General features: G+C 33.7%; 1 protein-coding gene across 4 annotated transcripts in view; it reads right to left on the reverse strand.

Annotated features, from left to right (window-relative positions):
* Positions 1-865: 865 nt before the first annotated feature.
* The window catches only part of DPP10 (dipeptidyl peptidase like 10), a 1,392,171-nt gene continuing 1,375,504 nt past the window's right edge, over positions 866-17,532 (reverse strand). For 2 of the 4 annotated variants that reach the window (XM_074399880.1, XM_003931538.3), the window contains exons 22-26: positions 8,820-8,919; positions 8,520-8,578; positions 8,338-8,410; positions 4,756-4,829; positions 868-3,443 (exon numbers count right to left, since the gene is read on the reverse strand). In XM_074399880.1, the coding sequence (XP_074255981.1) occupies positions 3,309-3,443; positions 4,756-4,829; positions 8,338-8,410; positions 8,520-8,578; positions 8,820-8,919 (441 nt within the window). In that variant the 3' untranslated portion in view covers positions 868-3,308. Of the gene's footprint in view, positions 3,444-4,755; positions 4,830-8,337; positions 8,411-8,519; positions 8,579-8,819; positions 8,920-17,532 lie in introns of all 4 variants that reach the window. The other 2 variants (XM_074399882.1, XM_074399881.1) reach the window with 2 other exon arrangements.

Raw genomic sequence — 17,532 nt, forward strand, 5'->3', positions numbered from 1 at the left:
GGAAAGCTTAGTTACCTGCTACAGTCTTTCATTTGTTGTGTTTTAGCGGGTTACTAACACCTTCACACAGGTTTGCAGTATGTAAGCGATTCGTCTCTTGGTTCTAGGAAATAGCCAAAATTAGTATCAGAGAATCTCCACGACAGAAAGCGACATGAGCACAGCTGAGAGTTCAGATTGTATTCATGCGATGTGGGTTGCTGCAAGATGTGAAGGTGGTCAGAGAACATGAGGAGGGACACAGGAGGTATTTCATATATAATTCCTCATAAAAGCCATGTGTTGTCACTGATTCTAGAGACTTGAGAGCAATTCAGTCCCAGGTACTTCCGTTTCAAAGCCCAACATTTGAAGGACAATGGCTTAAGTCATTGTCTATTATCAGGCTTCCCCAAACTTTTTACACAGGGGGTCAGTTCACTGTCCCTCAGACCATTGGAGGGCTGCCACATACTGTGGTCCTCTCACTGACCACCAATGAAAGAGGTGCCCCTCCCTGAAGTGCGGTGGGGGGCCGGATAAATGGCCCCAAGGGGCCGCATGCGGCTCGCGGGCTGTAGTTTGGGGACGCCTGGTCTATATGATAAAGCCTAATGTCTAAGTCACCTCACTGTAACAGATCCACAACAGACACCTGTAAGATCCCCAATAGTGATTTTTATGCTAAACACCCAAGTAAAAAGGCACATTTTCAGGGTGAACTGATACCCGTCTTTTGAAGAGTGTCTCCTTTCCTTAGTTCTGTCAGGAAACACAAATAGATGAGAATAGCCTTCTTAGTCTCTGTTTGGAGATCTTAATAAAGGCAATGAAAGTGAACACTTTTCTCTTTCAAAAGCATTTCAAGAGGTTGTTTATCCCAGTGGATGATTTAACATTGCTTACCTACTTTATTATAGAATTTAATATGTTGATTTTTTTCTTTAACATTAAGGAAGTAATAACACTTGAAAAGCATGCTATTGGAGTCCTAGGAAACTCTAGTAACGCATAAATATGTATAAAATAGTGGGATTATGACCAAGGTTAAATGTATAAAGGGGAAAATCCAATTACATAATTCCTTTAATATTTGGTAATCATGTGTTGGTGAGCATTTCCTTTACTGAAAATGATCCTGTCATTAAAACTCCAAGAATCACAGAGATAAAATTTTTCTACCTTCCTACTAAGCAATATACTTTAGCTTGAGGTCTCTAGCATTTAAGGGGAAAATGGGTTCCAGACAAATGTCTTTCACAATAGAAACTGTATTAAATTAATTGAAAAATAGATAAACATTGATAATAATAAAACAAGAGAAATGATGACAGTAAAAGGCAAATACTTTTTTAAATGATATGCAAATAGACATTCAATAAAACCACATGTTTCAGACAACATAATCATTTGCATCATAAAAAACTCTAGTGGTTCAAATTTAAAATATTAAAAAGCTTCAGTTGGAATTCAAATTAGCCTAAAAAGAAATTTCCATCTTAATAAAATAGGCAAAACTTTCCTTTTAAATTTACAACTTATTTTGTTAAAAAAATGTGTTCACTATTCTTGAAAAAGACCTAAAATGGGTCTTTCAGAAGAGAAAGCGTTTCTCATTTTAAATTGAATCCAATGGCGCATGGAAGACACAATTCCAAAACATCCAGGAAAAAAGTGGAATACCCAATCCATGATTCACATGTTCCCAAATACCCAGATTTTGGGGTTGATCCTTTAACAAAACAGGAGGGTGACTGAGTGATTCCTTGATATTTGAAAGTTTCTTCCTGATGCCATAAGTTACGATAATTCAGTCTGTTCTAGGGGCTTTTTTAAAACCATAAAACTGCGGTATCCCTGCCTAGATTTATTTGAACTTCTAAGACTTTTAGATGTCTTCTGGAAGCTCCCTTAAGTGAGGTGAGAGGTACTCTGACTTTAGTCATCAAAGTTAATGTTCTCATCACTTAAATTGACTTAATACAGTCAAGTTTATTTTACACTGTCAGTTACTTACTACTGCAAGTCAACACAGCATAGGAATTGATGCATTTTGTGCCTTCAATTCAAATTAAATAGCAAACACTACTGTTCGTAAACTTTTTGGCCAACGAATAAAAAATATTTCATTTCTAATTCTCACCAAATGGACTGAAATTAAACAGTAGCAGATGAACTGGGCAGGCATGGAATACTAAATAGTAACTGGCAAATGAAATAATCCAGCTATTTGCTTTTACAGTGAAAATGAGAACTGATTCTGCACTGAGATAGAAGTAAAAGGACGAAGAGTTTTTAAAAAAGCCTTCTCCACCAAAAGAGCAAAATAGCACTCAGTGGCATTGCATTGTTAACAAAATGTCTTTATCAGAAACTATAATTTAATATTTAAGTATCTAATTTACATGTGACAAGGTATCATATTCAAAAAATTAAATGCAACTAGAAAACTATTAACCACTAAAAACAATACCAAACACAACCCAAACATTTATAGGAAAGCAATAGCTAGAATTTGAATTGGAAAAAATGTTTCATCATATTTGGCTCATTAAACAAAGCATCCATTATAGCTTGGAAAAGAGCATCTCTTCTAATTCATCGAAAGTTTACCCTTTATAGCATCAATAACATTTAAAGATAGTTGCATTAACTGTATATGCACACGTGTGTATATATATTGTGAAACATACACTTGTGTGTTCATTTAAAGACATTGTTATCTACTGGTAACTGGCTGAACTTTGGAAGGTGCTGAAATCCACATTTCTACATGTCCTTTGACCCATTTAATAATGTCTTTTTAAAAACAGAAATTACATAAAATACTCTGTTTTTTATTAACTGAATATTTTCTTAAGCATAATAATCAACAATGAAAGAATTGCACTTATTATAAAGGTACAGTAAAGTTAGATTGCAGCTCAGCCATGAAAGATCAGGGACTGTAGGACTGATGATAAATTGTGCATTATATGCAAAGATGATCGTGGCCAGTGAAATTAAAATGAGAGCAACTAGTTACAGAACAAACAGAGGGGATAACAGAAGAAAACATGCACTACTCCTATTTTAATGCAAAACTAATTTCTCCCAGGAAACCAACCCTTTGACCTTTCTTATACAAAGAAACAGGTTCTGCACCCCTGGCAACACAGTAGACTTGGACTTCCGTATTCAAATGCCAGTTCACTGTCTCTGAGTGTGCTGCTCCAGTGTCATCTCCAAAAGCTGCCCTTGAAATTCTGGAGCAACTACAATGTTACAGTCTCTTTGTCAGGTTTCATTGAGGCTCAATATTCCCTTCAGTTCTGTATAAATAGAGTCCATTATTCATCCTCTTCTGGTTCCTGTGGTAACACAGATATTTCTTCCTTCAAACAATCACTGAAGAATTTGAGGATTGTGCTGTAGAGATGATACTTGCTCTTCTCAGATATGTTATGACCTTCATCTGGGTAGACCTAAGAAATTGAGGGGAAAGAAGATTTCAAATTATCAAAGAAGCTATTGTCCCTCACATTCACTTTCTGAGCCCCAGTGGCATGGAAACTTCGAATAATAATAACTGACCAAAATCTCACCTAATTCAACTCTAAGTTCTTCATGCTAAACTTAAAAAAAAAAAAAAATCAATTACATCAACTAATACTTGACACAATTTTTTTGGTATTTAAATTAGAATGTGTTGGCCATTAAAGGTAGAGTTTTTCATGTTTATGTTTACTAAGATGGACTTAACCTTGCCCTCAGCTTGACTAAACTTTGGACAGTTTCTTTTTGACTACAGGCTTTATCCCCCTCATCTCTTTTTTAGGAGTATTTACTTAAAAAAATTTTTCCAGCTCTTTATTTAAAGAGCATTGAGTTCAGTCTCTGGCTTCTTTGCAGTAGTTTTTCATTGTCTTCCTTGCCTGTTTAACATTGTCTGGTGCAATTATTACTTTGACAATGCCCTTTCCAATGTAAACAAAATTGTTACTGTTTCTAAAATACAAATAAAAAATGCAAATGTTGTCCCATCAACGCCTGAGTGCAAAGTTTTGAATGGTCCCTCATTACCCTTTCCATAAAACTCCATACTCCTCAATGTGCTCTGGTCATGCTTATGGAATGACCTGAGATCTGTTTATCTGTATATCTTCATCTTTCATCATCCTAAACCTGGTACTATGTGTTTTAGACAGGTTGAACTATTTTTGGTTCTTCTGAATGCCGAGAAATTAAAATGACTATTTTTTTTTCTTTCTATGACTCCTTTATCAGACTGGAAGCTCCAGTCTGTAAAGTATGTCTTGTCACTCACAGAGCAGAGTGACCACTGTAAAGTCCTTGATAAATATAAATTAAACACATGAATGCACAGATGTAAATGGTAATGAAAATGGCCTTTTATCCTCTCTTCTTTTCTTCTAATAGTTCCTCAAACATTTTTTATCCACTATTTATTGTGAGAATTATTGGAAGTGAAGAAAAGAAAAAAGAGACAAGAAGGGAAATAGAAACTTGTTACTTTTAAAAGAGTTCAATATTTGGGATATGAATAAGTCTGAGACAAAAATGACAATTTAGAAAGGATTCATGCAATTCACTTTTAAAGCACGAGCTGATCCACATTCTCAGTGTAATTAGGAATGAAAAACACAATCGTTGGTACCTAAAAAACATATTATAAAATAATAGTATGGAGAATGGAACAATAGAGAAGCTGTGTTGTATATCTCACCATTGAAAAAACATGACAAGAAAACACATTCTTCTAAAAAAGTAGCTTACCTGCATAGTATAATTCACTCCCGCTTTTATTAGGTGCTTGATTAATTCTGCTGAGTGTTGGAAATGAACTTTTGCTGCAATAAATCATATTATGATATTTGAAGAAACATATTTCTTGTAACAGAACTTTTTCAGATTATTTTTCAAAGATATTTTATTTTTTATATATTGCATAATTAAAAGACTTATATTTGGTGTTAGGTGGAAAGATTTTGAAGATTATTGGTTTTATGAAGATGACTAATTTTGAAGATTACTAGGCCACAGTCTCAGTTGGATGCTGACATTCTGCTTTATTATTCAAAATAAAAAAGAATACCCCATACTGGAAAAACAAAATACACATCTCATTATACAAAGGCTATTTAAAATAGAGCATACTGGTTACTCTTGCTTTCTTTTATCTTCCTTCTGCCTGAATCTAAGATCCAAAATTCTGAAGGAAGCAGCCCCGCAGCCCTGGATTTGGTAGCTATGAAGATCTGGTGTGCTCAAATCTCTTTCCGCAGCAGTTTGCTCACATTCTGCCTGGGGTGTCCATTCTTGTAGTTTGTATATCTTCAAATTTCTGTAACTAATATTTAAGCTAACTTTTTTTTTTTTTTGAGACACAGTCTCACTCTGTCATCCAGGCTGGAGTGCAGCTGAGTGACCTCGGCTCACTGTAACCTCTGCTGTCCCTGTTCCAGCGATTCTCCTGCCTTAGCCTCCTGAGTAGCTGGGATTACAGGCGTGTGCCACCATGGCGGGCTAATTTTTGTATTTCTAGTACAGATGGGGTTTTACCATGTTGGCCAGGCTAGTCTCGAACTCCTGACCTTGTGAGTTCCCTGCCTTGTCTCCCAAAGTCCTGGGATTACAGGTATAAGCCACCGTGCCCAGCCTAAGCTAACATTTTTAATTGTCACTGCAAAACTAGGGCAGCCTTATCAATAGTTTAAGCTTCTTTAATGCTCTAACTCTAGAATGCTGAATAATCAGACTACACAGCAGAGAATCTAAAATGCCAATCATTTAAACCTATTAAAAAATAGATAGTCAAGATCTTTTTCAACATCTTCTTATGGCACTTAATGGGAAAATGACCTTGTCATTGCTACATAAGTACAAACTGCTCTTTAAATGTAAGCTTCGAGAAATGCTAATTAATAAGGTCAATGACAGAGGTAATGTGATCCCTTATTTCTCTGTATGGATACAGCTGAAAATAAATGTGCAAATGGATTTTTCCGATCAGATTTTTTCTGCTTTTTCTAGTGCAAAGTCCATCGATATTTGTTGCCATTTGTCTGTTTACTGTAGCCAAAAGGAAACATTGCAGGTTTGACTGGTTGATTGAATTCATTTGCTGGTAATTTTTGAAGATAATATTAATAATAGTGGTGTGATAGTGTCATAATGAGCACCTATAATTTGCCAGGCCCATATGGGTTGTGTGGTGTATGTGTGTGCCTGTGCGTGTGCGTGCTTGTGTGTGTGTGCCTGTGAGTGTGCGTGCTTGTGTGTGTGTGTGCCTGTGCGTGCGAGTGCTTGTGTGTGTGTGTGCTCTTGCATATTCACAGGTACATTTTCTCTGAAGTGACCAGGGCTGAACCTCTGCTTGTATTTTATTAGATGGATGAAGCGCCAGGTCTGTGACTGAGTGAGTCATATAGAACAATGAGATTTAGCCTTATAGCTACAAGATATTGACAGAGAAATTTGAAATAGCACTAATATATTAGTCCAGTGTTATGGGTAGACACGTAAAGTAATTTAACCTTGAATATAATTTATTCATACGACTAAGGCTTCAGAGCACAGTGAATAAAAGGCTCAATACATGGATTCAAATTTCCTTCTTACTAATCAATTGTGTCTACACTTTTAGGCAAGTTATATCATTTTCTAATATTTATTTTCCCAATCTGTTAAATAAAAGTAATAATACCTACTATTCAGTGTTTGTGAGAAGTCCAAATGAGACATTAAATGCTTTTTTAGCACATTTTATGACATACAATGTGTACTTAATTTGCTATTTATTTTTATTACTGGTTGATATATATGTAAGGTCATAATACATTAGAACAACATCCAAATGTCCTTCAAAATTTTTATGCTCTCTTCCATCATGTTTCACACAGCACTGGTATTGTATCATTTATATCCTTCTTTAATAGACTATTAATACTATAATTGTTCTGAATTTTCAGATAAGTTGCAGACAGTACAGAGTTCCTGGATACCCATTCTCCAATTTTTCCTGTTGTTAATATCTTACATTATTATATACTTTGTCACAAATAGAAACTAACACTCATATACTACCATTAACTAAACCTACTTTATTTGGGGTCCACTAGTTTTTGTTGTTGCTGTTCTTGTTTTCTTGTGTTCTCTTTCTGTTCTAGGGTTCCATTCAGTATCCCGCATTATATTTAGACATCATGTCTTTTTAACTTCCTCTGGTCTATGAGCGTTTCTAAGACTGTCTTTGTTTTTGATTACCCCAACAGTTCTGCAGAGTACTGGCTGGGAGTCTGATAGAATTTTCCTCACTTGGGTCTGTCTGATATTTTTCTCATGGTTAGACTGGAGTTATGTAAGGGCTTGGAGTACTAAACCATGGAGGTAAAATGCCGTTCCCACTACATCATATCAAGGGCATTTAATAACAGTAACAACATGAATTATCACTGTTGATGTGATGTTTGTCAAATTTTTCCACTGGAAAGTTCCTGTTTCTCTCTTTTTCCATATAGCATCCTTAAAGTAAATCATTCAATGGAACCCACCCTAAAGAGGAAGGAGTTAAGTTCAAGATTTAGAAAAGACTGATTCAAGACTTTGACTTTCTTGGCTCACTTGTCAGATGGCCTTAGATAAATATATTTCCTTTTGAAATGGATTTTTCTCATCCATGAATGGAGCTATAAATATTCAGCCTTCTGTTGTAGAGTATCACAGAGGATAATAAAATATAGATTCTTTGGTCCCTAGGAGTGTCATGTAAATATAAAATGGTATTATTTATTACTACTAACATCAATCACATTTACCTCCAACGTTGATGAAAAAAATGACAGATGGTATGAAAGTGCCTTTTTAAAGTTTTTAAGTTCATTTTAAAGTTTTTAAGTGGGTAACCTCATTAGAATTTCATGTCAGTGCTTGCATCTTTTTGGTTTCTGTTTTCCAGGTTCGTTTCCATTTTAGGTGTGTTGAGTAACACTGTAGCCCTAGTTGCTAGCCACAATTGCCTTTTTAAATTAAAATTAAATAAAATCATTTCAGTTCCTCAGTCACATAAAACACAGTATGGCCACAAGTGGCCAGTGAGTATTGTATTCAGCAGCATTGATAAGTATTTCCATCATTACAGGGAGTTTGATTAGACATGCTGCCATTTGAAGCACAGCTTCCTCTCCTCTTATTTCTGAATTCTTTTTTCCCACCTCCTATCATATATCTGATTCTTTGTGCAACTCTCTGCTCTCTTCTTCAGATGGTTTACAGGGCTTCCTGTAAGCAAGTCCTTAGATGTATGCCTTTGTAAAAGGTCATACCCTATCAAACAGCAGCAGCAAGTATAATACTTACTGTCAGCAGTTCCATGAATTATTAATATATTTTCTTCTTTCAAGCCATGAATATTATGTAGCACACTGGCTGCCTACAAAGGAAAATAGAAATATCTGTATCTATAGATCTAAATAAGCAATTTTAACTGAATTTTTAGAACAAAAATACTCTTCTTTCTTTGATATTTTTAAACTAGTTACCTGGTAAGTGCTTTCTTCCTTAGATGGCATCCCCAGGTATCTTTCAGAGAAAGCTGAGGCTGTGACCCAAGAAAACATATTTAAGAACAAACTAAAAACTATTTGAGTAGCATATTCCATTATTTAATTTCTTCATTTTACATTTAATTGTCATGCTTTAGTAAAATCACCTGAATCAGGAAGATAAACAGCTCAAAACAGGTTCTAATAACATGATAAATGAGCTCAATTGAGCTATTCTGCATTGGGCTCTTGTTTTCTACAAATCAATACATTAGGTATAACGTAGAAAGTACTCACCATACAATTTCAAGTCTGTGATAGGTGCAACCACCGATCCACATTTAAAAAGCTTTTCATCTGATTTTAAGATCATTGATGCAATATAGCCACCATAACCCTAAGAAGGGGAAAAAAAATATATATATATATAAAACACATACATATGTGTATATGTATATACACACACACATATATAAAAAACAACTATGCTTGGAGATATTTTTAGCTTTTGGTCAATGTTTGGTACTGTACACCACATCAGAATGTTTCATATTTGAAAAAAATGCTAAAATCATTTGTGCAATTAAAGTTTTTGAATATTTAACTTATTATATAACAGCTGTTTTAATATTTGTTCCATGATTTCATACTATACATCTGGAAATTGCCTCAAATAATTTGATGTTAGGGAAATAAAGCACTTATAAAATCACATGTAATTTTCTAATAATTAAATATTTAATAAAATGTTCAAATAATGATTATGTAGAACTAAGAACTAAGAATGAAATTTTGAAAATATATCACCAAAAATATAGATTCTGTTTTAACTTCTCATAGGGTTCAGAACATGTCACTCCAAAATAAGACTGTGATCTGACTATTTCACCCCAAATATGTTTCTCTGGCTAGGGTTATTTTGAGCTAGATATTTTAAGAAACTGCAGACATAGAAAAAGTACTAAAAACAAAGCTGGAAGTTGTCCTTTTGTAAGATAAATTTATGTCTGTAAAGGAGGAAATTTATAGAAATTATAGTTTTAAGACTTGATCTCGCTCTGACACCCAGGCTGAAGTATTTGGCACAATCTCTGCTCATTGCAAACTCTGCCTCCTGGGCTCAAGCAGTCTTCCTACATCAGCCTCCTAAGTAGCTGGGAGCACATTTGATTATGTCACCATACCTGGCTAATGCATATTTGTATATTTTTGTACAGATAGGTTTTGCCATGTTGCCCAGGCTGGTCTCATACTCCTGGGCTCAAGTGATCCACCCACCTGGGACTCCCAAAGTGCTGGAATTACAGGTGTGAGCCAAGAGCCCCAGCTGAGAATAAATTAAATTTTAATTGCTCACCTTCCTCTCAACCATTTTTTATGTATTCACAGAACGCAAGAGTATATCATGAAAGAGTTTTTGGAAAATCTACTTCAGAAGAGGGCAAAAATAAGATATAAGTTCTAGGTAGACATAAGATCGTGCTTTCAACTTTCAATACAACACATATCATCAGGTAGAGTAAAAAACGGTGAATCACCACATTGTATTAAATTAGAGGCTATTTTTCATTTAACATAAATCAAAAACTTTCCTTCAGCAATGTAGGCTGTTCTGATTGTGCACTTTATTGGTCTCTCAGTGATCAGGTTTTGTTATTCATTAAAATCGTTTTGTCCTTCCCATTTCCTAAGCATTTTAGCATGACTTACAAAATTTTAACAAATTGATATTATTTTAAAATTTAAGAGACCTAAAATATAGAAATGTTTCCTTAGAATTTTTCTTCTTAAAAGAAAAAGACCCATGATGTAGGAAACTAAGTTCAATAGACAAAAGGACTTGGAGAAGCAGAGGTGGGGTTTGCAATGCCATCGACTCAAAATTTATGTTTGCAGTGGCCCTAGGTTTTCAGATCATCTTTAAATGACTTTATGAATATAGTAAAAGGGATACGCAGACAGACTGGAATTTAAAAAGAGGTGATTTGTGTGAACTTACACTTCCGTAATTGTTTCTGAACCACTTGGCTTGTGATACACAGTGAATTTGAAATAAAAAATTTTATAAATACAAGATAAATTTTATTATACTTTATTATTTGCATTAAAACTGTGAATTTGCTTAACATAATCACTCACACATCACCACAATACTTAATAATCCTGCCTTGAAGTAGAATCTTAATCCTGCCTGAAGGAGGATCTTAATTCTACAGATTATGTACACTGGAACTTTAAATCTTAGAAGTGACTCAAGCTGGTCTCAAACACTGAGAAGCCCTCCCTCAATTGAAAACATACAAAACTTTAAATACAAATAATTACCTCCCTAAGTAAAGTTTTAAGAAGCTTTCGTATTCATTCACGTTTTTAAACTTCTTTTATTTTCCCCAGATAACCACAGTTCTTATCTCCTTACATTGCCTTCTCTTAGTTCAAACATGATCTAGTGATACCTTTTCTGAGCTCCAATCTAAATTTGTCACACTATCTCTAATCCTGGCCTCCTTATTTATCTCTCTTCTTTATTTTTTGGAATCAAACTCTCACCATCTGACATTTTATCTTTTACCAATTATGTTTATTTTACTTGATTTCCATCTAGCTCTCCTCACTGAACTAAATTGAATAAAGAAAGGCTCTTCTGGCCTGGTGCTGTGGTCCAGGCCTGTAATCCCAGAACTTTGGGAGGATGAGGCGGGCAGATCATGAGGTCAGGTTTGAGACCAGCATGGCCAACATGGTGAAACCCCATCTCTACTAAAATACAAAAAAATAGCTGGGTGTAGCGGCGGGCACCTGTAATCCCAGTTACTTGGGAGGCTGAGGCAGGAGAGAACTGCTTGAACCTGGGAGCTGGAGGTTGCAGGCAGTGAGCCGAGATCGTGCCACTGCTCTCCAGCCTGAGTGACAGAGTAAGACTTCATCTCAAAAAAGACTTTTCTTCTGTTCTTTGACCACTGCCTGTTCAACACTTCAAAAAAGTGCTGGGCACATAGTACACACTGAATAATGTTTGTTGGATGAATTTTTTTTTTTTTGGCCTGGTAATCACAGTGATATCAATTCTAAAAAATAATGTTTGTAAGACAATTAAACTTAATTTCAGTTCTTGTAATTTTTTTGTTTTTGTTTTTGAGACGGAGTCTTATTCTTGTTGCCCAGGCTGGAGTGTAATGGTGTGATCTCAGCTCACTGCAACCTCCACCTCCTGGGTTCAAGTGATTATCCTGCCTCATCCTCTAGAATAGCTGGGATTATAAGCATCTGCCACCACCCCTAGCTAATTTTTGTGCTTTTAAAATACAGACAGGGTTTCACCCTGTTGGCCAGGCTGGTCTCGAACTCCTGACCTCAGGTGATCCACCTGCCTTCACCTCAAAAATTGCTTGGATTACAGGCATGAACCACCACACTTGGCCATGATTAATATGATTAATGTTTTTAAAGAAGCTATGTCAATAAAAGTTTGCTTCTAAGAGTTTTTTAATATTTAGCACTTACACATAATTCTTAAAAGAAAAAAATTTAAAATTATTATATATTAAGTGAGGTTAGGTTAGGTCCTGACGATAATTATTCAAACTAAAGTGGCTTAATGTCTTCAATCAAGTAATACCCATAATTACTAAGTAATAAACACATGGCCAGTTAAAAGCTACATATGCTATTAACATAACCTTTCCATTATCCCAACAAGCCAGTTAGAAAATAACACTGAGAAAATGACACCATTTACAATAAAAATTAAAACACACAAATTATAAGCAATACTTGGAAATAAAAACAGCAGGAAAGAGATTTGGCCTATTTTAAGTAAACTATAAAATTCTACTAGGATAAATAAAAATTAAAGAAACATACTATGCATATTGTCTGACTCAGATGAAAGCTATATCTTGTGACTATTTTAATTCTTCTTAAATTATTATAACTGTAGAAACAAATTTTAATTAAAAAATTCCAGTTAAATATTTTGGGAGAATTTGAAAAACCAAAGATAATAAGACAGGTGAACCAAGAATATTTTCAGAGGGAAGTAAAAAGTGGAAATTGCCTTTAACAATATTAAAATGAATTATAATGAAGCATGTTATAATTAAAAGTCTGTAAGATTAGCATAATAGCAGAAAGATAGAATATAATAGAAATAAACCCAGGAATAAATGAGAACTTAATACTTAGTTGCTATCCCTGTTAAGGGTGTTGATTTAACCAGTGGAGCTGGGGAAACTGACTAGTTATTTGAAACTATGTAAGTAAATTCTCACCATACATCACAAGTGCTATGCATCTCCCTCATCTTTATTAAACTTGGATAAATAAAAATAAAACATAATAAATATTCATTTAGCTCTTTGATAGAAACAGGACATCTAAATAACAAAATCACTAGAAGAAATTACCAAAGAAAGCATTGGAGAAGAGTTTGCCAAGTTTTAGAACTTCAGTTTTTTGGTTCATCATATGCAAATATTAACAAAAAATCAAGAAACTAAGGAAATATTTTAAACAAGTGTGAACAGAGACTGCCATGTTTCATACAGCAGAACCTCAGTATGTCAACAAGGAAACAAATATATATGTTCATATATACCAGAAGTCAACATAAACTAAACATACATAATACGTAAATGGGCAATCCAAAAAGAGACATGTAAAATGGTTAATATAAAATTTATTTTATTTAACAATTTATAATTCTAATGTGATAAAGTAATAGAAATGAGACATACCCTCCTACATGAAATGACTAAAAATATACACAAAATATATAAAGTAGTTCTTAGGACATTGGATATTCAGCAGTGAAGGACACTGATCCCCAAATGATGAAAACAAACACATCAATCCTAGGATTGTTACAGCTTGCTACTTTGAAGAGTGAAGATGAGGTACAGTAGAACAAACTAACTAAATGGAACATACAAAGAAATATGTGCCTTTTTTTTTTTTACAAAAAATTTAATAGCATATTAAATTAATAGTCAGCTTGGAGAAAACTTCAAGTAGCCCAATCTACGTGTATTTATAATCCCTGAAAAATTAAACAACAAAAAATATTTGAAATAATTATAACTAAAAAATTTCCAAATTTGTTAAAAACATTTAACCTAGTAAAGAAATTCAATATGCAGAAGCAAAAGGCATATGAAGAAAAGTACACCAAGGCAGATCACAATGAAATTCACTAAAATTAGTCATAAAGAGAAATTATTAAAAGCATCTAGAGAGAAAAGACACAATGTACACAGAGGAACAAAATTAAGAATGATGGCATATTCTTACTGAGAAAAAAAAAAAAAAAAAAAAAAAAAAGCAAACCAGAAGGTAGTAAACCTCTTTACTGTATAGAATGAAAAATGTCAACCTAAAATTTTTTGCCCAAAAAATAATAAAATATTTAAAATATTAAAGTGAAACAAAGACCTATTAGAGCTAGAAGAATATATTACTTGCAAACATGAAGTAAAAGATAATTTAAAGCACATTCTTCAATCAGAAGAAAAGCTGAGACTAGGTAGAAATCTGTATCTACAAAAAGAAATGAAGAACACTGGAATTGGTAGTTACATGGGTAAATATATAAACATTTAAACACTTTCTTTAAATTTGTTTACAAATAACTGACTTTTAGGCTAGGCACAGTGGCTCATGCCTGTAATCCCAACACTTCAGGAGGCTAAGGCAGGCAGATCACCTGATGTCAGGATTTGAGACCAGTCTGACCAACATGGTGAAACCCCGCTCCACCCTACCATCTCTACTCATAATACAAAAATTAGCTTGGCGTTGTGGAGAATGCCTGAATCCCAGCTACTGGGGAGGCTAAGGCAGGAGAATTGCTTGAACCCAGGAGGTGGAGATTGCAGTGAGCTGAGATCACACCATTGCAATCCAGCCTGGGGAACAGAGTAAAACTCTGTCTCAAAAAAAATAAAATAAATAAAATAAAAATAATTGACTTTTAAATGTAAAACTTATAACAATATATTTTGGGATTTATAACATGCAGCATAAAAAGTATGACAACTATGGCATAAATGTCAGAAACAGAGAAACAGAAGTATACCACTGTAAAGTTCTTATATATCATATATATGTACATTTATATATACATTACATCATATATATGTACACTATATATATTATATATACACATAGTTGCCCTCCTGTGATATATTACTTCATATATATATATACATATATACACATATACATATATGTATATGTAACATATGTATATGCATATATTTTATATATACATATATCAACAGACCATTATATAAATATGTATGTACATATATACATAAATACTGGCCTGTTTATAGCTCACTACCTTGAAGAGTGAAGTAAAATAATACTATCACAGGAGGACAACATTAATTAGTTAAAAATATACATTATAAGCCCTAAGGAAGCCATCAAAATAATATAAAAAATGGTTATAATTAACAAATAATAAAGCAAATTTAATTATAAAAATACTCTTTTAATATAAAGCACACCAGAAAACATCTTAAGGAAACTAAAAGCAGAACAAATAGAAAGTGTGTGGCAAGATGACAGACCTTAAGGCTACAGTAACAATGATCACACGAAGGGTCAAAGACTTAAAAATAATTATTTAAAATGTAGAGATTGAATATGCAGAATCTGTCAGATTGAACAAAAAAGGTGAGACCCAACTCTTGGCAGCCCATAAGAAACATACTTTAAATATAAACATATAAATACATAAAAAGAAAAAATAATGGAGTAAGATTTACAACGTTAACAATAATCAAAAGAAAGATGGAGCAGCTGTATTAATATCTGACAAAAAAGATTTCAAGGGAAATAAGATAACCAAAACCAAATATGTCCATTTCTTAACAACAAAGAGGTTAACTAATCAATAGGAAATAATGATCCTAAGCATGTATGTATCCATACAATAAGAGAGTTTGGAAATAAATGAAGCAAAAACTGATAGAACTGAAAGTAGGAAAAGGCAAGCAGACAATTGTAGCTGTTAAATAAAAATTATAAGAGGCCATTGTTTTGAATTAAGCTCCTGCTCTAATCCTCAAGAGACCAGACAAAAAATCAAAATGGAGCCACTCATGCTCAAATTGAGTTCCTGATTTTTATTTTTTGTTACTCCTTTTCAGTCCTTTTCTAACTATAAAACCCACCTCTTCAGCTCATTGGGACACATTTTCTATTTTATGGAGTGAAGTGTTACTCATTCTATAATTGCAAATAAAGCAATTAAGATCTTTAGACTAAACTGTTGTAATTTGGTCTTATGGCATAGCCAAAGATTTCAACACCCTCTTTCACTAGTTGATAGAAAAGGTAGACAAAATTGGTAAAAAACCAGAAAGCTTGAATAATATATTCAATCAACTTGGCTTCATTGATATTTATACAACATTTTATGTGGTGAAATTGAGGTAAAGACTTTAAGAAGAGGTGAAGTTTGTAAAAAGAATAAAGTTTGGATATCTAGAGGGAAAGGGAATTCCAAATTAAAGAGAGATCATAAAATAAATTCATGTCTATGCAACAAAAAAATCAAATAAAACTGAACTACCTTGACAAAGCTAACAGTCTGGCTTAGAAAGCAGAGCACGAGTGAATGTAATACATTACATACTGGTATCACAATGATAAGAAGCTACTAAAAAGTGTTCTATGAGTACACAGGAGGGAACAGTGTTTTCTAGTGGGAGAGATTGTGTGAATGGTTAATGGAGGAAGGGACACCTGCACAGGGCTTAGTAAGAGATAGAATTCTAAAGCAATATGTAGGCTAGAGGCTGTTAGAAAAAAAGTAAAAAGACATGAAATGAGGTAGAAAGATGGAAGGCATGCTTATAATATAAGAGATTTCAGTTAAATTATATTTCAGAAAATGGAAAGTAAATAACTAAATGCAGTTGAACTATCCTCAGGACCCATTTTACATGATAGTTATAACTTTTAGAATTACTGAATACTTGTGAAATATAGACATAAAATTGGATGTAAAAAGACAAAAGTTGACATCTATATTTTTATGCTGACTGAAGTTTGTCTCTTCTGTTTTTCTCCAGTATCCATGTAATAGGTGTAGAAGGTAATTATTTTAATCAATGTTTCCTTGATGTTTATAGGACTAACATTTTAATACACAGAAAACAGGTAGTAGCATTGTCTAAAAAATATATATTATTTGACCAAGAGAATATTCTTAAAAATAGTATCATTCTATTCCTTAATCAAACATGGATTAGAATGGATTAGGAAGATTTGGAACCAACCGAAATGCCCATCAATGATAGACTGGATAAAGAAAATGTGGCATATATATATATATATATATATATATATATATATATATATAATCTCCATAGAATTCTTGCTTTTGCATCCATAAAAAAGAATGAGATCATGTCCTTTGCAGAAACATGGATGAAGCTGGAAGCCCTTATTCTCAGCAAACTAACACAAGAACAGAAAACCAAACACTGCATGTTCTCCCTCACAAGTGGGAGTTGAACAATGAGAACACACAGACATAGGGAGGGAAACAACACACAGCAGGGCCTGTCAGGGGTGGGAAGCAAGGGAAGGGAGAGTATTAGGATAAATACTTAATGCATACAGGGCTTAAAACCTTAAAACCGAGGTGACAGGTTGACAGGTGCAGCAAACCACCATGGCACATGTGTAACTATGTAAGAAACTTGCACATGTATCCTGGAACTTAAAGTAAAATTAAAAAAAAAAAAATGTGCCTCATGAGCATCCCAACATCTCAGCTCCTTATTAAACATTTCCATACTCAAAAACAAAAAATTAAATCATACACAAAACAAAAACATTGAGCAATTTTTTGAATTTCATAATTTCAGCTTTATGGAGACGTGTATATATCAGCATGATATATCTCAGAATGTAAGTTTAGTTTTTGCTGGCAAAGTCCATAATAATGGATGAAATTATTCAGCTACCTAGCTAGCAATAGATATATATCATATAG

This window comes from Saimiri boliviensis, chromosome 5, assembly GCF_048565385.1.
Source record: "Saimiri boliviensis isolate mSaiBol1 chromosome 5, mSaiBol1.pri, whole genome shotgun sequence".
In the NCBI taxonomy this organism is placed as follows: domain Eukaryota; kingdom Metazoa; phylum Chordata; class Mammalia; order Primates; family Cebidae; genus Saimiri; species Saimiri boliviensis.